This window comes from Podospora pseudopauciseta, chromosome 1, assembly GCF_035222475.1.
Source record: "Podospora pseudopauciseta strain CBS 411.78 chromosome 1, whole genome shotgun sequence".
Classification (NCBI taxonomy): domain Eukaryota; kingdom Fungi; phylum Ascomycota; class Sordariomycetes; order Sordariales; family Podosporaceae; genus Podospora; species Podospora pseudopauciseta.
Window position 1 is genome coordinate 1,792,714 of NC_085892.1, and position 23,141 is coordinate 1,815,854.

At 52.7% G+C, this 23,141-nt stretch overlaps 7 protein-coding genes across 7 annotated transcripts; 5 read left to right on the forward strand and 2 right to left on the reverse strand.

The window, feature by feature from the left end:
* Positions 1-1,921: 1,921 nt before the first annotated feature.
* QC763_104800 (uncharacterized protein) lies at positions 1,922-3,148 on the forward strand (the record flags this gene model as incomplete). The annotated part of the gene is made up of 2 exons (XM_062907050.1): positions 1,922-2,777; positions 2,853-3,148. The coding sequence occupies exons 1-2, from the start codon at positions 2,477-2,479 to the stop codon at positions 3,146-3,148; spliced, it is 597 nt and encodes a 198-aa protein (XP_062769957.1). The 5' UTR covers positions 1,922-2,476.
* A 693-nt stretch (positions 3,149-3,841) lies between these two features.
* QC763_104810 (uncharacterized protein) lies at positions 3,842-6,313 on the forward strand (the record flags this gene model as incomplete). The annotated part of the gene is made up of 4 exons (XM_062907051.1): positions 3,842-4,032; positions 4,093-4,396; positions 4,451-4,825; positions 4,880-6,313. The coding sequence occupies 4 exons, from the start codon at positions 3,842-3,844 to the stop codon at positions 6,311-6,313; spliced, it is 2,304 nt and encodes a 767-aa protein (XP_062769958.1).
* A 50-nt stretch (positions 6,314-6,363) lies between these two features.
* On the reverse strand, positions 6,364-8,390 carry QC763_104820 (uncharacterized protein). The gene is made up of 4 exons (XM_062907052.1): positions 8,213-8,390; positions 6,871-8,157; positions 6,634-6,813; positions 6,364-6,572 (listed from the first exon to the last, which is right to left on the reverse strand). The coding sequence occupies exons 2-4, from the start codon at positions 7,236-7,238 to the stop codon at positions 6,485-6,487; spliced, it is 636 nt and encodes a 211-aa protein (XP_062769959.1). The 5' UTR covers positions 7,239-8,157; positions 8,213-8,390; the 3' UTR covers positions 6,364-6,484.
* A 7-nt stretch (positions 8,391-8,397) lies between these two features.
* Positions 8,398-10,866, forward strand: STI1 (Hsp90 cochaperone). The gene is made up of 4 exons (XM_062907053.1): positions 8,398-8,809; positions 8,895-9,199; positions 9,256-10,478; positions 10,541-10,866. The coding sequence occupies exons 1-4, from the start codon at positions 8,739-8,741 to the stop codon at positions 10,691-10,693; spliced, it is 1,752 nt and encodes a 583-aa protein (XP_062769960.1). The 5' UTR covers positions 8,398-8,738; the 3' UTR covers positions 10,694-10,866.
* A 1-nt stretch (position 10,867) lies between these two features.
* On the reverse strand, positions 10,868-12,773 carry QC763_104840 (Oxidase-like protein). The gene is made up of 3 exons (XM_062907054.1): positions 12,469-12,773; positions 12,186-12,301; positions 10,868-11,828 (listed from the first exon to the last, which is right to left on the reverse strand). The coding sequence occupies exons 1-3, from the start codon at positions 12,596-12,598 to the stop codon at positions 11,178-11,180; spliced, it is 897 nt and encodes a 298-aa protein (XP_062769961.1). The 5' UTR covers positions 12,599-12,773; the 3' UTR covers positions 10,868-11,177.
* Positions 12,774-14,048: 1,275 nt separating this feature from the next.
* HMG1 (3-hydroxy-3-methylglutaryl-coenzyme A (HMG-CoA) reductase isozyme) lies at positions 14,049-18,627 on the forward strand. The gene is made up of 3 exons (XM_062907055.1): positions 14,049-14,551; positions 14,786-18,011; positions 18,073-18,627. The coding sequence occupies exons 2-3, from the start codon at positions 14,866-14,868 to the stop codon at positions 18,437-18,439; spliced, it is 3,513 nt and encodes a 1,170-aa protein (XP_062769962.1). The 5' UTR covers positions 14,049-14,551; positions 14,786-14,865; the 3' UTR covers positions 18,440-18,627.
* Positions 18,628-19,241: 614 nt separating this feature from the next.
* QC763_104860 (uncharacterized protein) lies at positions 19,242-22,257 on the forward strand (the record flags this gene model as incomplete). The annotated part of the gene is made up of 2 exons (XM_062907056.1): positions 19,242-20,900; positions 20,954-22,257. Exons 1-2 carry the CDS (start codon positions 20,315-20,317, stop codon positions 22,255-22,257), a joined length of 1,890 nt encoding a protein of 629 aa, XP_062769963.1. The 5' UTR covers positions 19,242-20,314.
* Positions 22,258-23,141: the final 884 nt, after the last annotated feature.

The following is a 23,141-nucleotide window of genomic DNA, read 5'->3' on the forward strand; positions in this document are numbered from 1 at the left end:
CCATTTATATCGACTTATTTTGTAAGAGTCGGATACGTAGCTAGCAAGATCGCAACGGCGATCTGCTTGGGAATGACACGGACAGCACAGATCATCGCGCGTACTTTAACTTTAAATGCAATGGCTCGTTACATGAGTCAGCGGGCATTAGCAGTGCTTCCTTGGCGGGCGCTGTCGTCGTCCGGAGCATTTCCTCCAACGTGGAGCCAGAGGCGAGCGCTCGATACTGTTTGTCATGTGAAACTCAATTCGATACCGGTACTCAAATGATTTTCCTACTTTGCCAGTGTGAAAACATTGTACGTTTCGCCAAGCAACTGTGGCCAGGGAGAAATCACCTCAAAGGCGGGGTTGATGCAGACGAGGGAGAAGATCCCTTGGGCCATACATCTGACAGAATCTTTTTTTTTTTCACTCTAAGCTCTAGGCTCATGTACATACGTTGTTTCCTTCCATACCAGACGTATTGGCCTTGAACACGTCTTTGTATTCTCCTTTGGTACCGTGGTATCCAAGCCCTTAATAACCATGAATTAACACGTGGTACGTGGTTGAAGAAAAAGTGCCTCTTAACTGTTGCCCGTCGAGATTGAGCTCTGTACATCGAGCCCACGGAGATATCCGGCCCCTACATGCAACGACTCAAAAGATAGCAGGTTATTTCAGGGGTTTGGATCCTTATTTATGGCCGATCAGGAAATTAACCCCGATCAGCCAATTGGAAACCTCGCCCATCGTCCGATGAGGTGGACATTCTGCTGGGCCGATAGATGGAGGGAGCCAGTCTCGAGCCAGTGAAGCAAAACAGTCGATGAAGAGACAAGTCATTTGATTACTCAGCACCCCCTCGCTGGGAATGCAACCTGCCCAATTTCTATGCTACAACAAAGCCGCAAATGACGCCATCAGTGGCATTCCTGGATCAGGAGATTCAACACCTCACGGCAGGGCCTTGAACCCTGAGCCTTGACCACACTCTGGGTCATTTTCTGCTCCATCATGACATTCCATATCTAGGCACCTCGGCAGTCTTTATGTGCCTCAATCTTGGAGTTAACAGAAGGCGCAGTTGCTGCTGGCTTCGTGAGCTGAACCATACTTCACAAGCTGGTGGTCTTGTCTGTGCTAGAGCTTGGCCTTTCTTGACAGCTGCAGCGACCCTTGTTCTTGGATTGAGATTGTGCCGACTGGTCGTGGATCAGAGTTGGGGTTCTAGAGCTTGTTAGGTATCAAGGTCTTGGACGCCGTGCCAACTCCATCACCCTCTCCTACAACTGCGGCATGTGTTGACTAGGTATACCGTCTTCCAACAATGTTTATGATTAGGGGAAGTTGAGACGTGAGTGATGCCATGAAGGACGGGGTGGTGCGGGCGGATAACCTCGAACGGTCCGTAAGCCAGCCACAGATGCCACCAACGTGTTCCACCTGCCTCTTCACCGTTCCAGACCCAGATTCTCTCTAAGCTGGCATCAGAACCTATCTCTTGAACCTAGAAATAAGCGTGAACTGTGTATTCTGAGGCCGGATTTGAATACCATTCATTTAAAAGTAAAACCGTAGATTGTATTCCGAGGGTCGGTCTTTACTTGTGAAGGCTTGTTGGGATAATTTTTTTAATCGGCGTGCTTTATTCCATGCTAACGTAGAGTCAGAGTAAGAAGTTCCGAGTATGGATACGGACAAGCAAGAGTCGATGTTGGGTTATATAAAGTCGACAAGTTGGACCAGAGGAATAGTATCACCCTAACCGTGCGGTAGATTGAACAGTCCCACTTGTCGTTACTCGGCGCCTTGCCTGGTCAATCATAGCCTCTTTTGGGTTCTTCGTTTTATTTTGTGCCACTGCAAGGTTACACAATATCGGACTCGACCTCGGGTACGTGCCTTCCTTCTGTTGCATAGCCAGAATGCCAAGTACCTTCCTCGGACTTCAGGTTTTCTGTTTTCCGTTCCAGATCATCTTTTCCCCGCGTTGGTTTCCACCTTAAACCAAAACCAGACTCGATACCGCCGGCCGCTATGATGTTTGCTATTATTGCCGTATTATTATTGCTCCTTTCTTTCTCCACCGCCGACAACCCCATCACCATCAAATCCTTCTCACTTTTTTCTTCAGCAACGCCAATGCGTCCAACTTTGTCTTTGGCAACCAGTTACGAGCTCGAGAGATGTGGCAGTCGGTATCGGGTGCGCCGAACCATGGGTTAACGAATGCTTCTGCCAGAGGGAGCTGGCCGGCAAGGCCTCCACGTTCATCTCCAACTGCGTAGCCAGTCGATGCGGGAGTCCACAGGATATTGCTCCCTCGAGCGGGCCTGTTGCTAGTGGTTTGAGTGTTTACAACTCCTACTGCCAGGAAAACGGGCTGCCTATACCAACCGTCGCGTCGATCTGGAGCTTTGATGCGTACAGTGCCCTGCCGCAGTGCGGCCGCCTGTGCTTCTGGCGTGCAAATAGGGACACTTATGATTTAATGCCACAAATGGGGTGTGGGGAACCTTGGGACAATGGGTGTTTGTGTGATAGGGAGAACAACGAAGAGAGAATAACAAGGGGGAAAGCTTTCATGACCGAGTGTATAGCTAGCCGGTGCGGGACAAGCCAAGATGGAATCTTGACTGAGGCATTGAGGGCATGGGGGGATTATTGTGGGAGTGCTGGGTTGTCGTTGGTGGCCATCACTGAGGGAGCCACCGTTGATTCATCAGTGACAACCATAAGCATCGCTGTAGGACCCTCCCAGACAGACATCCAAACCGGAGAACCTGAAACAGGTAGGTTACCTTATCTTGTCCTGGCACTGTCGGTGAGATTATCAAAGCGATGGCTAACCTTTTGTTTGCTCATAGGCCAAATCTCTACTGGAGCGATTGTTGGAATAGTTGTGGGGGGTGTTGCAACTGTCGCTGCTGTTGTGATCGCTGCGGCGCTGATCATGTACAGAAAACGGCAGAACAAGGCAAACACAGACAGATACGGCGCAGTAGAAAACCTGTCACCTCCGCAGAATGACAACAATCAAGTTGGGGGGGCGAGAATAATGCACGAAAAACCGGCCGAGCCAGAGGTTGCAGAGGTCGCGGGCGCAAGACATGAACTATGGAATCGAGATGTGCACCGGCGCACCTTGGAGCTACCGGCATAATACTTCTGGGAGCGTTGTTTAACACAAATATCATGAACTTGTGTGGAGTTGGATGCTTGGGAATTGGGCATAAAGGATGTGGTCGAAGTTGCAAGCTTTGAGAGGCGAGTCGCACCTTATTATAACCAGACTACCCTCCCTACCTTACCTTCATAATAGGCTTTTTTGAGCCGGTCACGTCACCTCCATCAGATCATTTTAGGCCTACATCGCATGTTAAATTTCCTATCTCATCTAATATTCTACTGTTGGTTCGTTTGGTGTGGTTGCGAGTCATGTAGGTATCTGGGCGACCATTTCCGGTTCGATGTACTTTAGAGGTCATATTAAAGATTAACCAGATCGACAATAGGTGGTAGCTCTCCCGCCATTCAAGCTTTCAAATGCGGGTAATATCTGTCGTCATTTCTATAGTTGCCGCAACCTTCTCCGCTCACAACAACTCAAACTACGTGCCGCTCCAATCGGGTCGACTTCCTATATTATGGCTTTGGGTCAACGAGTGGTACCGGCGTGTATTATCGACCACACGGAATCCATCTTCGTATCTCTGCCATTTCATTCACATTTTCCACATCCAGACCGTCAAACCTGGCGTCTACATAAGACTTCAATCACAGGTCTCATGCATTCAGGTCTCATGCATTACCCCTTTTGTTGTCCTGGACACAAGTGTCGACGTGAAAGCCAATCATGAAACTCAATAAGCCATTCCTGGCCATTTATTTGGCTTTCAACTTGGCCGAGGCTTCGAAAACTCCGGATTGCATCAATGGTCCGCTGGCAAAGACCTTGGCATGTGATACAACGGCGTCACCTCCTGTGCGAGCAGCTGCTCTTGTGCAGGCTTTAAATATCACGGAAAAGCTTGTGAATCTAGTGGAGTATGTCAAGTCAAGAGAAGCTCCTTTAGGGATTTCAATTCAGCTAATCACTCCTCATAGCATGAGCCTCGGTGCAGAAAGGATCGGCCTTCCAGCTTATGCTTGGTGGAACGAAGCTCTTCATGGTGTTGCCGCGTCGCCTGGGGTCTCATTCAATCAGGCCGGACAAGAATTCTCACACGCTACTTCATTTGCGAATACTATTACGCTAGCAGCCGCTTTTGACAATGACCTGGTTTACGAGGTGGCGGATACCATCAGCACTGAAGCGCGAGCGTTCAGCAATGCCGAGCTCGCTGGACTGGATTACTGGACGCCTAACATCAACCCGTACAAAGATCCGAGATGGGGGAGGGGCCATGAGGTTTGTTACCTTAGCCTTCTTTTCCGTGCCGTGCAGTTGCTGAGAACTCAAAAGACACCCGGAGAAGATCCGGTACACATCAAAGGCTACGTTCAAGCACTTCTCGAGGGTCTAGAAGGGAGAGACAAGATCAAAAAGGTGATTGCCACTTGTAAACACTTTGCAGCCTATGATTTGGAGAGATGGCAAGGGGCTCTTAGATACAGGTTCAATGCTGTTGTGACCTCGCAGGATCTTTCGGAGTACTACCTCCAACCGTTTCAACAATGCGCTCGAGACAGCAAGGTCGGGTCTTTCATGTGCTCATATAATGCGCTCAACGGAACACCGGCATGTGCAAGCACGTATTTGATGGACGACATCCTTCGAAAACACTGGAATTGGACCGAGCACAACAACTATATTACGAGCGACTGTAATGCTATTCAGGTATAAACTTGCCGGAGTTGTGGTTTCTAATTTATGCCTCTGACATGTTGACAGGACTTCCTCCCCAACTTTCACAACTTCAGCCAAACTCCAGCTCAAGCCGCCGCCGATGCTTATAACGCCGGTACAGACACCGTCTGTGAGGTGCCTGGATACCCCCCACTCACAGATGTAATCGGAGCATACAATCAGTCTCTGCTGTCAGAGGAAATTATCGACCGAGCACTTCGTAGATTATACGAAGGCCTCATCCGAGCTGGCTATCTCGACTCAGCCTCCTCACATCCATACACCAAAATCTCATGGTCCCAAGTAAACACCCCCAAAGCCCAAGCCCTGGCTCTCCAGTCCGCCACCGACGGGATAGTCCTTCTCAAAAACAACGGCCTCCTTCCCCTAGACCTCACCAACAAAACCATAGCCCTCATAGGCCACTGGGCCAATGCAACCCGCCAAATGCTAGGCGGCTACAGCGGTATCCCCCCTTACTACGCCAACCCAATCTATGCAGCCACCCAGCTCAACGTCACTTTTCATCACGCCCCAGGACCGGTGAACCAGTCATCTCCCTCCCCAAATGACACCTGGACCTCCCCCGCCCTCTCCGCGGCTTCCAAATCGGATATCATCCTCTACCTCGGCGGCACCGACCTCTCCATCGCAGCCGAAGACCGAGACAGAGACTCCATCGCCTGGCCATCCGCTCAACTTTCCTTGTTAACCTCCCTCGCCCAGATGGGAAAACCCACAATCGTAGCAAGACTAGGTGACCAAGTAGACGACACCCCCCTGCTCTCCAACCCAAACATCTCCTCCATACTATGGGTAGGCTACCCAGGCCAATCGGGCGGAACAGCCCTCTTCAACATCATCACTGGAGTCAGCTCCCCCGCCGCTCGACTGCCCGTCACAGTCTACCCAGAAACTTACACCTCCCTCATCCCCCTGACAGCCATGTCCCTCCGCCCAACCTCCGCCCGCCCAGGCCGGACCTACAGGTGGTACCCCTCCCCCGTGCTCCCCTTCGGCCACGGCCTCCACTACACAACCTTTACCGCCAAATTCGGCGTCTTCGAGTCCCTCACCATCAACATTGCCGAACTCGTTTCCAACTGTAACGAACGATACCTCGACCTCTGCCGGTTCCCGCAGGTGTCCGTCTGGGTGTCGAATACGGGAGAACTCAAATCTGACTATGTCGCCCTTGTTTTTGTCAGGGGTGAGTACGGACCGGAGCCGTACCCGATCAAGACGCTGGTGGGGTACAAGCGGATAAGGGATATCGAGCCGGGGACTACGGGGGCGGCGCCGGTGGGGGTGGTGGTGGGGGATTTGGCTAGGGTGGATTTGGGGGGGAATAGAGTTTTGTTTCCGGGGAGGTATGAGTTTCTGCTGGATGTGGAGGGGGGGAGGGATAGGGTTGTGATCGAGTTGGTTGGGGAGGAGGTGGTGTTGGAGAAGTTTCCTCAGCCGCCTGCGGCGGGTTGAGAAGATCAAGAGAGAGCAAGACGAATCGGTACAGATTGTGCTGATTCAACCTACCTACTTATGTGTTTTGAGTCAACTATCTCTTGGGCCCAGCCTGTCAACAACTCTCGCTTTTTATGTGTAGCTCTACCATCCTGGTAGCCTGACATATCTTCCAAGGTTCCCTGCTTCTCACTCAACTCTGCTTGTGCCTCGCTGTAACGCTCGTTGAGGTCTCGTCACAGCATTGACTGCCGTCTTGGCCTGGAGATCAACTCGGCTACACAGCAAGTTAGAAAACAGCTTTGAACTTCTCGTGGAAAAATCCAAAATCTGCTCACCATAATGGACATGTAACTGCAAACTGCAGCAGCCACGGGTCAACGCACGACGGGTGGAAGATATGTCCACATAACAACTTCCGAACATCACCTCCTTCGACAAAGTCCTCGGTGCAGATGGCGCAGCTATGACTTCTTGTTGATGATCGTTTCTTTTCGGGCCTCAGCGTGCCGCTTTCTCTGCGACAGATTAGTTGGCATGTGTCAGTGGTAGACAACGAGCAATCTGCAACTTACAACGCGCCATCACTGTGTTCAGTTGATGGAGTCGCTGCCCTGTCCTTCTTCTTCTGAGCCCAGCTCCAAAATCTCAACCTTGTCCTCGTCCATACTGAAACAGATTTTGTTCGTCCCGGACTCTCCAGCTCGTCGATGAGGGCTTCGTTGTACTTGACGACCGGCATCGACTGCAGGGTTTCTTCCCCAACGCCAGCTTTCCCCCCTCGTATCCGCTCGGTGATAGTCTCGCGGATTACTTCGAGGGTTGAGGATCGCTGGGCGACGAAGACGCAACCTAGGATGAGAATGGCGATCATGATGGCGAGAATGACAGAGGTAGCAGGAGGGCCAGCGTGGGGAGAATCGTTGGGGTCGACAGCTGCCATGATCAAGATGGATAGGAGTGCTCCCGATGATTTGAGAGTATATAAATATAGTGAGCAGGACCAGACAATCCGTGGGTCCAAAATGCAGCGTCACACAGGGCAGCTAGTTTCAGCAACCCAGAATTATTTGAGAGTCAAGTTCAACGCCAAAACGTTGACGAGAAAGAGGGCGAGCCATGGGTACAGAAAGGCTGGGATGGATGGTATTTGAAGAAGGACAGGCGTAACAATGGGTGCTGCCCATGGTCGGGCCATAATGGTGCTGGTGCAATCCGCGCCACCGTTCATAACTCAGAACTGCCTCGTGGACTTGGACAGTTCATCGTGACACAGGCTCCCTCGGGAATCGGTACTTCCACAACCGGTACTTCGGTCATGCTGTGCTTCAGCTTGAAAGCGAAAAGATTGGCGGCGGAACTCAGCGCTCGGCATGCTTCCCCGAGGAGATGGCTTGGGAAAGGGGATGAGGTGATATCGGGGTTGAGCAGTGATCATGATGGAGGGGCGGGAACGGGCACCAATTGCCCCTGACTGATTTAGCTAAATTTGACGTAACAAATAACACTGTGAGACAGATGACAGCCCGCGTTTTTCTTCATGATGAGACGGGATGGAGTAGTGAAGGTGGGCGAAGTGTGCTCTATGAGTGATTTGAGTTCTGGGGGTACCTTAGGACTTGTAAGTGGTGTGCAGCCATCATGATGCTTGGCGGGCCAGTGGCGGGCCAATGATGGGCCGCAAAAGCGAGGGAAACAGGAGAAAAGGGAAGGCATAGAGACTTGGGGAACCTGACGCCAGGATCGCATCAAATGGTGGGGATCATGTGTAGCACAAGGGCTCATAGATGAACAGCGACGTGGTTTGTCTGTGTACCAGCAGGCCCATGCAGCTTATAGAAAGAAAGACAGGGCATTTACTTCTGTCAACTGGTGAGAATATTATTCTGCATCACTCGATTTGGAGGGTAGGCATACCATCGCGACACTTGGTTTGTTCTGGTGTTAATTATTGCTAAACAAGGTTCTGCAAGTGTGCCAGTTTGTCTAAATGTCCTGGAGTAGACGAGCAATGAAGAATTGTAAGCTCAATAATGGCTCATGAACACTCGTTTGATGACCGAACCAGGCCTCGAAGTGCTGGATGTTGTCACTGAGATGGCGTTGTTAGCGCATAGTGGGGTCTGTTCTAGAACCCCGCCTTCAACGTCGATGGAAAATCGGTGCGGGGCAGAGCTTCCCCATATTCTGGCCAATCACAAGCTCAGATTCCCATCGAAAGACATCGAAAGTCCAGAGCTTTCCATGAGCCTTGTGCGAGGTCTCCAGATACACTCCTGCCCTTTGGTGCTGAAAACCTTCTTCTGCAGCTTGACCTGCCTATTTGTAGACTGTTTCTCTCCCAACAGTCAACAACTCTTCAGACCATAACACCAAGCACACCAAGAGATACCCTTACCTGCTTTTCTTTCCCAGCGATACCCCACCGCAGTAACTCAGCACCATGTCCACAGCCGACGAGCTCAAGGCTCTGGGCAACAAGGCCATTGCCGCGAAGAACTTCGACGAGGCCATGTAAGGCTCCCAAAGACCCCATCGCCTTGGCACAGAATACTTCTGGTGGAAAGAGGAAGGACTGTTGCTAACCTGCTGGCTGCAGTGACAAGTTCACACAGGCTATCGCCATCGACCCACAAAACCACATCCTCTACAGCAACCGCTCGGCTGCTTATGCTTCGAAGAAGGACTGGGACCACGCCCTCGAGGATGCCCAGAAGACCACAGAACTGAAGCCAGACTGGCCAAAGGGGTGGGGCCGTAAGGGCACCGCGCTGTATGGCAAGGGCGACCTTCTTGGTGCCCACGATGCCTACGAGGAGGGTCTCAAGATCGATCCCAACAATGCTGGCATGAAGAATGATCTTGCTTCGGTCAAGCGTGCAATGGAGGCAGAGGCGGGACCTGGTAAGTGTTGGCATTGTCACTCGGCATGGAAAACGGGATGTTGATAAATGTCTTAGGTTTCGGCGGTGACCCAACTGGCGGTATTGGGCAGATGTTCAGCGACCCGAACCTTATCCAGAAGCTTGCGAGCAACCCAAAGACCAGTGCCTTACTTGCCGACCCGAGCTTTATGGCCAAGCTGCAGGCTATCAAGCAGAACCCCAACAACACACAAGAGCTCTTCAGCGACCCCAGGTTTATCCAAGTGCTGGGCGTCTTGATGGGTGTTGATATGACGATGGCCGATCCTGGCTCCCAACCGGGTGCCTCCGGCTTTGCTAAGGAGGCCGAGGAGGATGTGCCAATGCCGGATGCTAAGCCTGCCGAACCAAAGAAGGCCCCTGAGCCGGAGCCGGAGCCGGAGCCTGAAAACGAGGAGGCCCTGGAGAAGAAGAAGGCAAAGGAGGCTGCCGATAAGGAAAAGCAGCTCGGTACCGAGAACTACAAGAAGCGCAACTTTGACGAGGCTATCAAGCACTACCAGGCTGCGTGGGATCTCCACAAGGACATCACCTACCTCAACAACCTCGGTGCGGCTTACTTCGAGAAGGGTGACTACCAGGCCTGCATCGATACTTGCACCAAGGCTGCTGAAGAAGGTCGTGCTCTCTATGCCGATTTCAAGCTCATTGCCAAGTCGTATGCCCGTGTTGGTACTGCTTATGAGAAGCTGGGCGATCTTGCGCAGGCTATCGACTACTACAACATGTCTCTTCGTGAGCACCGGACACCAGATGTGGTCACCAAGGTCCGGAACGCCGAGCGCAACAAGATTGAGGCTGCGCGCAAGGCGTACATCGACCCAGAAAAGGCCGAAGAGGCTCGCGTGGAGGGCAACACGAAGTTCAAAGAGTCGGACTGGCCAGGGGCCGTTGCTGCCTACTCAGAAATGATCAAGCGTGCGCCGGATGACCCTCGCGGATACAGCAACCGCGCGGCTGCCTTCATCAAGCTGCTCGAGTTCCCCAGTGCTCTTGATGACTGCGACGCCGCCATCAAGAAGGACCCCAAGTTCATCCGCGCCTACATTCGCAAGGCTCAGGCCTACTATGGCATGCGCGAGTACAGCAAGTGTGTTGACGCATGCACTGAGGCCCATACCGTGGACAATGAGCACCACAAGGGTGCCAATGCTAAGGAGATTGAGCAGCAGCAGCAAAAGGCGTTCACTGCCATGTACTCGGCGCGCGAGAATGAGACTGAGGAGCAGACCAGAGAGCGTCTGGCCCGTGACCCTGAGGTGAGTTTTTCTGGCCGCTAGTTTGGCAGTTTCGTGATATCTTGACTAACATTTGGGAACAGATCATGGGTATCATGGCAGACCCAGTCATGCAAGCTATCCTACAGCAAGCGCAGTCGGATCCTGCTGCTCTGAACGAGCACATGAGAAACCCTACGGTTCGCACCAAGATCCAGAAGCTGATGGCCGCCGGTGTTATTCGCGTTGGTAGGTAAAGAATGGGTTGGATGGGCTTCGTGATGGAGTAGGGTGTTTAATTCCTGAACTATAATTTCTGGGGTTTTAAAGTGATATTTGGTCGTTAATGAGTTGCATGAGAAATGATTTTGCACTGTGCTCTAGGAGACATGGCATTCTGACAACAATGAGACATCTGTTAAAAGTTATGACTTTATTTTGTTGGTGACTGTGTGACTGTTTCAGATGGTGACGTTGATCAACGAGGATTTTCCTTTTGGAAATGTTTAGGGGACTGATGATCGTCACACGTTTGATGGGTGGAAATGGAGCTTGTATAGTGTCACGATGAACGGACATGGGACACCGACAAAGCTGTTCATAAGTTGAAGCCTATTCTAGGTCCGACCTAAATGGTTCGATGACACAGCCAGCTCAGCGTGCTGCCATAAAAGCCATCTTATATGACGCCGTCACAAACCCCTCCCGACTCTTCTTTCCCCATGGGTATCCTCCACCGCCTCAATCTTTCCTAAACAACCTCTGCACCTCCTCACTCTCCACGCTCACGACCCTCACCCCACCAATACTCTCCATCTCCTTTTTGCACTCCTCCCACCCGCCCGGGTTAACGGTCTTGGTCCCCTCCTCGATAATCACCGTCTGGAACCCTTCCTTTGCAGCATCATACGCAGTGTGCTTGACGCAGTAATCCCCCGCCAGCCCGACAACATAGACGTGCGTCACCTTTTCGTCGTGGAGCAGCTTGGCCAGTCCGGAATCGCAGACTCGTTCGCCGGTGGGGGTGGGGGGAAAAGGGTCGAAGAAGGCGGAGTACATCTCCACTCTGGGGTCGAGACCCTTTTTGATGATGTGGGTGAAGTTTTGGGAGGAGAGTTCGGGGATGAGGGAGGCGCCTGGGGTGGATTGGATGCAGTGGGGGGGCCAGAGAAGGGTGGTGTAGGATTGGGAGGGGTTGAGGGGGTTGGTGATTGTGTGAGAGGTGACGAAGGGAGGGGGGTTGGAGGGGTGGTTGGGGGCGAAGGAGATGTGGTTTGGGGGGTGCCAGTCTTGGGTTGCGATTTTGAGGGGGAGGGTGCGGGGGGAAACGGTGAGGAGGGTGTTGATTAGGGGCGTTATTGTGCGGCCGAGGGGGACGGCGAGGGAGCCGGACTAGGGTGGTGGGTTGTTAGTAGATGTTTTGTAGATGGGAGATATGGGGAGGAATGTGTATGTGGGAATGTTGTGTGAGGTGACGGTCAATGAGGTAGTGAGAGGGTGTTGTGAGAGCGAGGTGTGAGAGGTGAGTCGAGGTCAGGAATGGTGAGCGTGAGAGGTGAAAGTGAGCTTGTGAGAGCATGTGTGATGGGACACGACCCCGCTCAGGAGATTTTTGGGATTCGACTTGTGAAATATGTAACCAGCCGTAATTCCACATGAACTTGAGGAAATGAAATAGTATTGCAAAAGACTGTGTTCATTACATGCAAATGCGGAAAATAGCGTGAGAAATAGCAGGTCGGTGCTTACTGGTGGGCAAAAGTCCTCCTGCATGTCCACCACCAGCAGTGCTGGCCGGAAGCTTGACTGAGAGTCCGCCATGACTACGTTCGCTGTTCGTTGTATTCCGAGGCTGAATTGAATGACTGTAAACTATTCAAGCAGCTGGGTCACTTATACACAAATCAAAGCCACTTGGTACTTGGTTGACAATGACCAGTGATGAGGACGGAGGGAGCTTGTCAGGTGCTGTGAGCCTTTCGTCAGCCACACAAGAGGCAGCGAGGCACTCTGAGAGAGACAAGCCACCCACGACGATAAGAGATAATGCAAGGTCGACTGGGAGATCTCTTGGCAATCACTGTCAGCAGATGCCCGTCGAATTCTCCCGTTCTGAAGGGGAGTTTCATTTGTTCCAGAAACCCCATTTGGAGTGCTACCATTTTTTGACGCCCGACGCCAACATATGCACATCAAGCAGCTCGGCGAGACAACAGATCAGACGAAGGCCACAGCCGCAGTAGACAGACACAACGACAAGTGTGGTGAAACAGAGCTGACCTCATTGACACATCCGGACGGTGATGTCTAGTTCGGGGCAGGCCCGATGAAAACGTGGGGTTTGAGCAAGGAACGTCAGAATTGAGTTTTTTTCCAAACTGCCAGGCCCAGTTCAAGCATCAGATGGACCCACGCATCGGATCAGATAAGAAAAATGCGGAATTGAGCTTGGGCCAACTCCTTGCTCTTCTCCATTTGCCAAGGATCGCCAGCGAATTGGCCAATTCATCACTGCCAGCATTCAACGGCATTGACTAGTACTTTTTTTGCTTAAATACGGTGAAAGTTGTTGGGGTCGGGAAATTTCCGCTCCTGGAGCGACTGAGCCTCTCTATTTTTGAGTGACATACCCTTTTCTTGTGGCAAGTACACAGAACGCCAGGTACAGGTTCAACAGGCACCGAATGACAGGAAGTGTGGAAGTCCCACCCACACTGTCGGGCCCACCCTTCACCCTCCGGTTCGTGGTGGGGCCATGAATGTACGCAGTAATACCGGTGCAGGGGGGAACCGTTTTCACCACTGCCCAGTTCGTCTCGTGCAATTGTTCGGTCAAGATGCTGGACGAAAAGAGTTGCCTGAACAGCTTGTGGTCTCCCTGATGGTGATGGTTCATACTCGCATTGGTGACGGGCTTGACAGTAGTGCCTTGATCTACGTTACTAGCTACCTTAGCACTTTCGACGAGACCAACAAGCTGTTCAAAATTCTAACACCAAGGACAGCGCGTGGACATCAAGGTCGACAATTGCACGGGCCAACGGGTAATTTAATCTCCAATTGCTCGGGACGACGACCTGGTTCCCGGCCTCTGAGGCCTCAATACTTTCTGTACCTTGAGATATTACCGTCAACTGGCAGAGGCGGCGCAGAGATACATGGGCGGCATTGGGCGGCTGATGAAAGCGGGCGAAAGACACTGAGGTCATCTGCATATCCCCCAACCGAGATCTCATAACAAACGAAGATCATGAACAATCGTAGGAGTTCCCGCACAATCACAGTCCGTCGCAACAAGGAAATAAACCAAAACGGTGGCCACTGCCTCCCGCCGACTACGGAATTGCACACGCTGGCCAGCACTAGACCCCCAAGGGTCAAGCCTGTGAGCGAAAAAGGGGGTCCAGCATCGCCAACACTGAACAGATGCCATGTAGGTGCCAGGAGGTGCATCGCAAAAGGTGCCAGCTGCCCCGTGAATTGGATGACGGTAATGCCAAGCGGTCCGTTTCCCCATCGAGCGTCCCCCGTTCCAATGGGGTTATGGCAGCATGCAGCGTCCAGCCGGGGATCTGGAACCCTGGGGTTGCACTCGATCAGCTGTTTGGCCGAAGCGTGCCAAGTTTCACCAAAACGGTGGGGCTTGGCTTGTGATGGCCCCATCATCTTGAAATTCTTTTTTAATTCGATCACCGCCTCGGAGCCCCGAGTTGTGGTATCCTTCGTGCCTACCTCACCGATAAGGAGCAAGATTTGTCTCCCCAACCCCCAAGGACAACCTGCCAGTCCTCTTTTTTTCTTTGCTTTCTTTCCTTTCTCCGCCGCCACTCCATCTGCCCAATTCAACATTGTTGTTGTTGCTGTCCTTGGACAACACACGACCATCCCCTTTCAACATCGGCGCCAGCATCCGTTTCTTGGTGGATTCGCTTGCACCGACACCCTTCCCAGGTCGCGCCATCCCGAAGCTTCCCCAGCCAGGAAATCTCGGCCAAACCTCCCAACGCTCCGTGCACGCAACAAGCTTCGCGTGACATAACTTCGGCGTTGCGCCAAACCACACTCAAAGCCATCGCGGCTCTCGGGCAAACAGTGCAACTGCCAGTTGCTAGACAGTATGTGACTTCCTCCCTCCTCCTTGCCCACACACACCGACCGACGCCCACGCAACTCCACCACCCAGGTTGGGCTGGCCATGATGCCGCAACGGGAGATTGGTGCCACGTCCTCTCCCATGATCCTCGTGGACAACTTGTCAAGTCCGTTGTCATCCGAAGTGGTCTTGCTCCATAAAGGGGGGCCATGATCGGCCTGTTGAAACTGGCATGTCACTAACTCTCTCTTCTCAGGCCCAGCTTCCTGTCACATCGCCAACACATCCGTCCAATGCCCGCCGAGCAACGATAGTCGTATACTCTCCAAGGCCGTCATGATTGCTGCAAGCCTACTGCCCGCGAGGTTTCGCGGGGAGCAGCCCGCCTCCCAGGCTGCTGCGCCATCCTGGTTCAACAAAAAAGTCACACCGCTTCTTCAGGTTCTGTCGAAGCTTACCTCAACCCACCCAATTCACACCATTGTCGTGGTTGCGCTGCTTGCCAGCTCTTCGTATATCGGCCTTTTGGAGGACAGCCTGTTTGGTGCGAGCATAAGTGTAAGGAAGGCAGAATGGTCATCTCTTGTCGAGGGGAGCCGTCGCCTCAGGGTTGGCGAAGACACCGCTTGGAAGTGGCAGAACGATGACTCGGAAGCGCCCATTCCCGAGGGCGCCGACCACCTCGCCCTCTTGACTCTTGTCTTCCCTGAGACCATGTCTTCCGATGCTTCCCGTGTTCCTCCCGTCGTCAACGCCGTTCCAATTCCTCAGAATCTTTCGATCAAGTCGCTTCCGTCAACATCCAACTCTTTCAGCACCTACGCCCAGGATAGCGCCCTCGCCTTTTCGATTCCCTACAGCCAGGCCCCCGAATTCCTCTCTGTCGCCCAGGAAATTCCCAACGACGAGTCCGCACAAGAGAGCAGGGAGACTGAGCATGGCCGGGAACAAAAGATGTGGATCATGAAGGCTGCCAGAGTCCAGACTCGGAGCAGTCTCATCAGATGGGTACACAACGCTTGGGTTGAGTTTACCGACCTTCTCAAGAATGCCGAGACGCTCGATATCGTCATCATGGCTCTCGGCTATATCTCGATGCACCTGACCTTCGTCTCGCTCTTCCTTTCGATGCGCCGCATGGGCTCCAACTTCTGGCTTGCCACCAGCGTCATCTTCTCGTCCGTCTTCTCGTTCCTCTTCGGTTTGTTTGTCACCACCAAGCTCGGTGTCCCGATCTCCATGGTTCTCCTGTCTGAGGGACTTCCATTCCTTGTCGTGACAATTGGCTTTGAGAAGAACATCGTCCTGACAAGAGCGGTTCTCTCGCATGCCATCGAGCATCGCAGACCCGTCAAGGGTGGCAAGCAATCCGCGATTGATGCCTCGAGCGCCATTCAGTCAGCTATTTACCTTGCAATCAAGGAGAAGGGCTTCGATATTGTCAAGGACTATGCTATCGAGGTCGGCATCTTGGTGCTGGGCGCCGCCTCTGGTGTTCAGGGTGGCCTTCAGCAATTCTGCTTCTTGGCCGCGTGGATTCTGTTCTTTGACTGCATCCTGCTCTTTTCCTTCTATACGGCTATTCTCTGCATCAAGTTGGAAATCAACAGGATCAAGCGCCACGTTGAGATGCGCAAGGCTTTGGAGGATGATGGTGTCAGCCACCGCGTCGCTGAGAATGTGGCTCAGAGCAACGATTGGCCCAGAGCAGATGGTCAGGACAAGCCTGGCACCACCATCTTTGGCCGTCAGATCAAGAGCACCCATATCCCCAAATTCAAGGTGCTCATGGTTTCTGGGTTTGTTCTTATCAATGCCCTCAACTTGGCCTCGATTCCCTTCCGCAGCGCCGATTCTATTTCGAACATCTCTTCATGGGCTCGCGGTCTTGGCGGGGTCGTTACGTCGCCCCCTGTTGACCCTTTCAAGGTTGCCTCCAACGGTCTCGAGTTTGTGTTGGAATCTGCCAAGGCTGAGGGTCGTGAGACTGTCGTCACTGTTCTTACCCCGATTCGCTACGAGCTCGAGTTCCCCTCTGTTCACTACGACTTGCCCCAGCAGCTCGACAACGTTGGTGGTGATGATATCACCGAGCTGGGCTACGGTGGTCGCATGGTGGGCGGCATCCTCAAGAGCTTGGAAGACCCAATTCTGTCCAAGTGGATTGTCGTGGCTTTGGCTCTCAGTGTGGCTCTCAACGGATACCTTTTCAACGCCGCCAGGTGGGGCATCAAGGACCCCAATGTCCCAACTCACCCCATCGACCCCAAGGAGCTGGCCGATGCGCAGAGGTTCAACGATACCGAGTCTGCAACCCTCCCTCTGGGCGAATACATTCGCACCTCGCCAACGCCCGCCCCTTCAATCCCGCCTACTCCTGCTTTGACGGATGACGAGGCCGAACCCTCAAAGGAGTCCGGTTCGGAACCTCAAGCTCCCGCTGTCCCTCGCACCCAGGCCGAGCTCGAGAAGATGGTTGCCGAGAAGCGCGCACATGAACTCACCGATGCCGAGATCGTTGCTCTTTCCCTTCGTGGCAAGATCCCTGGTTATGCTTTGGAGAAGACGCTCAAGGATTTCACCCGCGCTGTCAAGGTCCGCCGCTCCATCATTTCTCGCACCAAGGCTACTTCAGAGCTCACCAACCTTTTGGAACGATCCAAGCTCCCGTACCAGAACTACAACTGGGCTCAGGTGCACGGTGCTTGCTGCGAAAATGTTATTGGATACATGCCCCTCCCAGTTGGTGTTGCCGGCCCCCTTGTCATTGACGGACAGAGCTACTTCATTCCCATGGCTACTACTGAAGGTGTCTTGGTGGCCAGTGCAAGCAGAGGCTGCAAGGCTATCAACTCTGGTGGTGGTGCTGTCACCGTTCTTACCGCCGATGGCATGACCCGTGGTCCTTGCGTCAGCTTCGAGACGCTTGAGAGAGCCGGTTACGCCAAGCTCTGGCTTGATTCCGAGAAGGGTCAGAATGTTATGAAGAAGGCTTTCAACTCTACCAGTCGCTTCGCTCGTCTTGAGACTATGAAGACCGCTATTGCCGGTACGAACCTGTACATCCGTTTCAAGACCACAACCGGTGATGCCATGGGCATGAACATGATTTCCAAGGGTGTCGAGCACGCCCTCAGTGTCATGCGCAACGAAGGCTTCGAGGATATGAACATTGTCACTGTCAGCGGTAACTACTGCACCGACAAGAAGCCTGCTGCCATCAACTGGATCGAGGGCCGTGGCAAGAGTGTTGTCGCTGAGGCCATCATTCCTGCCGAGGTTGTGAAGAGCGTACTGAAGACTGATGTTGACACCATGGTTGCCCTCAATGTCGACAAGAACTTGATTGGTTCTGCCATGGCCGGTTCTGTCGGTGGCTTCAACGCCCACGCTGCCAACATCGTCGCCGCTATTTTCCTCGCAACAGGTCAGGATCCCGCGCAGGTGGTTGAGAGCGCCAACTGCATCACCATCATGAAGAAGTAAGTTTTGGCCTGATTTTATTGTTGTGAATACACAAAATGCTAACGACTCTGTCTCTAGCCTGCGTGGGTCTCTGCAAATATCCGTCTCCATGCCTTCCATCGAAGTCGGCACTCTTGGCGGCGGCACCATCCTCGACCCCCAAGGTTCGATGCTTGACCTTCTCGGCGTCCGTGGCCCTCATCCCACCAGCCCAGGAGAGAACGCCAGGCGGTTGGCTCGTATTGTCGCTGCCGCTGTTCTTGCCGGTGAGCTCTCGCTCTGCAGTGCTCTCGCTGCCGGGCATCTTGTCAAGGCACACATGCAACATAACCGCTCCGCTCCTCCCACAAGGAGCACAACACCAGCTCCCATGGCGAGTGGGTTTGAGCGGGCGGCGTCGACCACGGCGCTGAGCGCGGCTGCGATTGAGCGGTCGAGGCGCTGAGGTGAGTCTTGACGTTTATTCTCTGTATATAAGTTTAGACATGGTCAACTGAGGGGTTGTGGAGGGGAATGTTGTGTGTAGATATAGACATAAAATTCGGACTGGCCACAGTAGTGATATTTGTGGCGGTTAATACTATTTTTGTTCCAAACAAGCAAAACTCGCGAACTTTTTCAAAAGAGAAGGTTTCGAGGTTTCTCATGCGCTTCCTATTCTCATAGGTAGCCAGTGACGCGTTCTGCATGTGCGTTTGTTCTAGGGGGATTGTTTTGGAAGAGGTGAGGATAATTTTGAGTGGTGTATTCACAGGAAATGGTTGAACCCAATGATGGGATTCTGATATCTCCGAATTACCTACTCGGATTTACAAATGTCCTGAAACGGATCAGGTCGTTCCATTGAGACCACCTCGTACACTTCTTTTGCCTTGAGGCACTGTCAGACATTGATTGCACTGTGCTTGCCCGTGTATGGTTTAGGCTGACAATTTTATGAGAGGCGAGGAAGTTTTTTTTTTTTAAAAAAAAAACACAGGGGCCGTTTTCCAGCTGCTGTGGTTTTCTGCTGACTGCCGTGGCTTTGATGAGAAAGTCTTGCTAATTTGGTGTCACAACAGGGTGGATCATCGGGAACCGAGCCCAGTGTGAGTGAGGCGGCAGCTGTTGAAAGCCCTGCCACGAGGTGTGCGACAAAGAAATACCACCACCACCACCACTTGCAGCCTAAGGAGATGGGAAAGTGGCCCGGAAATAAGAAGCGTGGTTAGTCGCGAAGGCGCGAAGATGATGGCGGTGGGTGGCTTGCTTGTCTTGTGAGCGGTGAGGGACAGTGTCAAGTCACACCGATTGTTCTTTTTTTCTGCTTCTTTTCCCTTTTTGGGGGGTTGGTTTGTTGGCGAATGGGTTAGGGGAGTTCTTTAGGGAGAGAGCAAGTCGCACATTGTGAGACAAGTTGTGGAAGGGTTGAGAACGTGGTAGTCTGAGATTGGGGGTTGTACATGAGGCTGTCTAAAAATCCTGAGAGGAAAAACTAAAATGAGGGATCAGAAGGGGGACCAAAAGTCAATGATGACGGTGTCTTTTGTAGAAGGCTCTTGTTCCCCGCGTTGTCGAGCATCGGCACCGGCCGCCGCCCCCCATGGTTTGCTGCTGCGTCTGATGTGTCGTTTTTTGCCGATTCGGCTTGACAGAATGTCACCTTCTGATCACCACTCTTTTTCCAACTGTTCGGTATGTGGGATTGACCCACAGCCCTTTCTTTCTGCCTTGCGTAATGGGTAGACTTTCCCATCTTTGCTTTGCCTCCGGAGTTTAGAAAGCCCTGGGTAGCTGTTATTAATCGATAGCGTCTTTGGGCCTAGTGGTGCCGTCATTCATCAAGACATCGCTCCCAGCCTTCTCGCAGTTTTTGGAACGTCTTGTCATCTTTCAACAATTGATGGGGCTTCTTGGTCTTTCCCACGAACTAATATTTATTATACCTCGATACTTGACAGCTCTGCATCCGCCGAGCTCTGCCTTGGACCCGCATCCGTTTGCATCACCGCGCATCTGGCAGTCAAAATAAGCTTTGTGGCCCCCATTGCCGACAGATCCTGGCCGTTGAGGCGGTAGAACTGACGGCATTGTTCGACAAGAACGTTGTTAGTGAGGGGTGCTTCCCTCGATCCCGGGACTGGTCGTCCCATCTAGGCCCAGTAGTTGAGAACTCTGCGACTCGAAGAGCTAGCTATAGGCTTGCGATTTGCTCACATCGCCACACTGGATCGAATAATCTCGACTGACAAGCTCCCACTGTAGGCGCTGGCCACGAAACATTATCGCCATCACTTGCTTACCGACCTATAACATCACGTCCAAACTGCCCAACAGCATCATGGCTGGCGTTGCTGACGACCCAGAAAAGCGCAGAACGCCAAGCAGTGGGACAAGTCCCGCGAGCACCATCCGAGTCGACAGAAGCGAAAACCAGTTGGCGCAGTCATCATCAACGTCGAAGGATGAAGTGGGCGAGCTCTCCTCCAAGGCCGATGTGCCGCCTGTCGCAGCCTCGGGACCAGCGCCAGAGGAGTCACGTACCAAGTTAGAAACGACACTGGTCATCACCGCACTGGCGAGCGCGCTCTTCCTTGGCGCACTCGATATCACCATCGTCAGTGTAGCCATTCCGACAATTGCAGAGGAATTCGGCTCAACCGCTGGGTACACATGGATTGGATCGGCATACATGCTCGCCAGCGCGGCCGGCGCGCCGATGTGGGGGAAGATATCTGATATCTGGGGCCGGAAGCCCATCATGCTCATTGCCGTCGGCATTTTTTGGATTGGGTCCCTGCTGAGTGCTCTCAGCAAGAATATTGGCATGCTCATTGCTGCTCGGGCGATCCAGGGCATTGGTGGTGGCGGCATCATCATTCTTGTCAACGTTTGCATCAGCGACCTGTTCTCCATGCGAAAACGAGGTTAGTTAAGAGTTTCCGTTTCGAGAAACCAAGCGTGCTAACGGTCTTGTTAGGTATCTACTTTGGTGTAATGGGAATCGTTTGGGCGGTGGCCAGCGCCGTCGGTCCTGTTCTTGGCGGTGTCTTTACAAGTCAGGTTACCTGGCGGTGGTGTTTCTGGATCAATCTGCCAGTATCTGGCGTTGGGTTTGCGGTGCTGGCTTGGGTGCTGAAGCTGCACAACCCTCGCACCCCCATGCGCCAGGGGCTCGCTGCCGTCGACTGGTTGGGTTCGCTTGCGGTTATCGGCGGAACGCTGATGGTTCTTTTCGGCCTCGAGTTTGGAGGCGTGACCTACCCATGGTCGTCGCCCACCGTCATCTGCTTAATCGTTTTCGGTGTGGTGACGGCTGGCATATTCGTCTTGATCGAATGGAAGGTGGCCAAGTTTCCACTGATGCCGTTGCGTCTGTTTCGTCGGCGATCCAGCATTGCCAGTTTGGGTGTTGCTGCTTTTCAGGGCATTGTCTTCATCTCGGGAAGTTACTACCTGCCGCTGTACTTCCAAGCGGTCCTCGGCGCCTCGCCATTGATGTCCGGCATCTACGTCCTGCCTTTTGTCTTGTCTCTCTCGGTTGTCTCTGCCATAACTGGCGTGGTCATCAAGAAGACAGGAAAATACTTGCCTTGTATTATCTTTGGCATGTCGATCATGACTCTGGGTTTTGGGCTTTTTATTGCTCTTGAACCGCAGGCCAACTGGGCCAAGATCGTCGTCTTCCAGCTGATAGCTGGCATCGGCGTGGGGCCAAACTTCCAGGCACCGCTTATTGCGCTTCAAACAACCGTTGGGCCTCGAGATATGGCATCAGCGACGGCAACTTTTGGATTTATCAGGCAGTTGTTCACCGCGATATCTGTTGTGATTGGGGGTGTTGTCTTCCAAAATGGGATGGAGGAGCAGTATCCCAGACTGCTAGAGGAAATCGGACCCGATGCTGCGAACATGCTCTCTGGGAGCAACGCGGCTTCCAGCATTGGCTTTGCCATGAGCTTGCCTGAGCGTAGTCGACGAGTTGCCCAAGAAGCCTACTTCGAGAGTCTGAGAACCATGTACATCATGTATGTTGTGTTTGCGGGAGTGGGATTGATCGTCTCCTTCTTTGTTGGATCCCGCAAGCTGAGCAACGACCACCAAATACACAAAACAGGACTGAAGGACATGAAGGATGCCAAGGAGCAGGAAAAGCCTCGACTGCCGGTTGATGGCGGTCTAGACGAAGAACAGAGGGTTCCAGAAGGGAACTCCAAGAAACTTCCCAAGGAGTCCAAAGGGGGAAAGAAGGGAGGCAACTCGATGAAATTCTTCTTTGAGTGAAAAGACAAGCATATCGATTTTGGCATGGCGTTCGAGGCGTTTAAGCGAGTCCAAGGGGGCCACGTGGTGGAAGCGTTACATAGCCATGTGAGTGTAGATATTAATCGAGGCTTTTCTCGTGCATGATGTGTGCGATTCGAGGTGCGAACTGCAGCCCAGTGAAGATGAGGGTGGTAGTGAAGGCAGGCAAAAGTGAAGAGGCTCGCGCTAGGGCATTCAGGCAAAAAGCGGGAGTGCGGGGAGGACAGCTACCAGGTACCGGGGAGTCCGCTATATCGAGAGCCGCTATGTCACTGTATCCATCGTTCTTGGCCACTGGACTACGAAGGGACTGTTGCAGACGGATGCAAAGGTCGTCTTCCCGGGTTCCTCTCGTCCGGCGATCGAACGCGGTGGTGGCGTGTCGTGAGGGGCGGGCCGGACTACTTCCAAAGCTGGAGCGGGCTACATGGGAGGAAAAATGCAGTCGAAATCCTTAGAAAACCCGTAATATTGGAGCTCAATGAGGCATGATCTTGAAGTGATGGAGAAACAAAATGGGAAGACGGATTTCATGTGAACTGGGGCGGAGACCGACAGCAGTTGAGTCTTGGCATATGATTTGCTGGTGAACTTCATGGCAACTTCTTTCTCACAGATTCAACTTGAGCACCAGTTCTCAACAAATTTCGACGCCTATATTCGCTCGTCGCATGTTCCCAATGGGATTATCTTCATTTTTGAGGGCTTCCGAATTGCGGCCCATCAACTAACCACTTTCTAGAACGCGCGTGCACTTCATCGGGAAGGGTCCCGAAAAGGTTGGCACCCCGGTTCCCTTGAAGTCTCCACGGTGTATCCGGAACTTCACTGTCCGCGTAAAACCCGCCCATGGCAACGAAGCG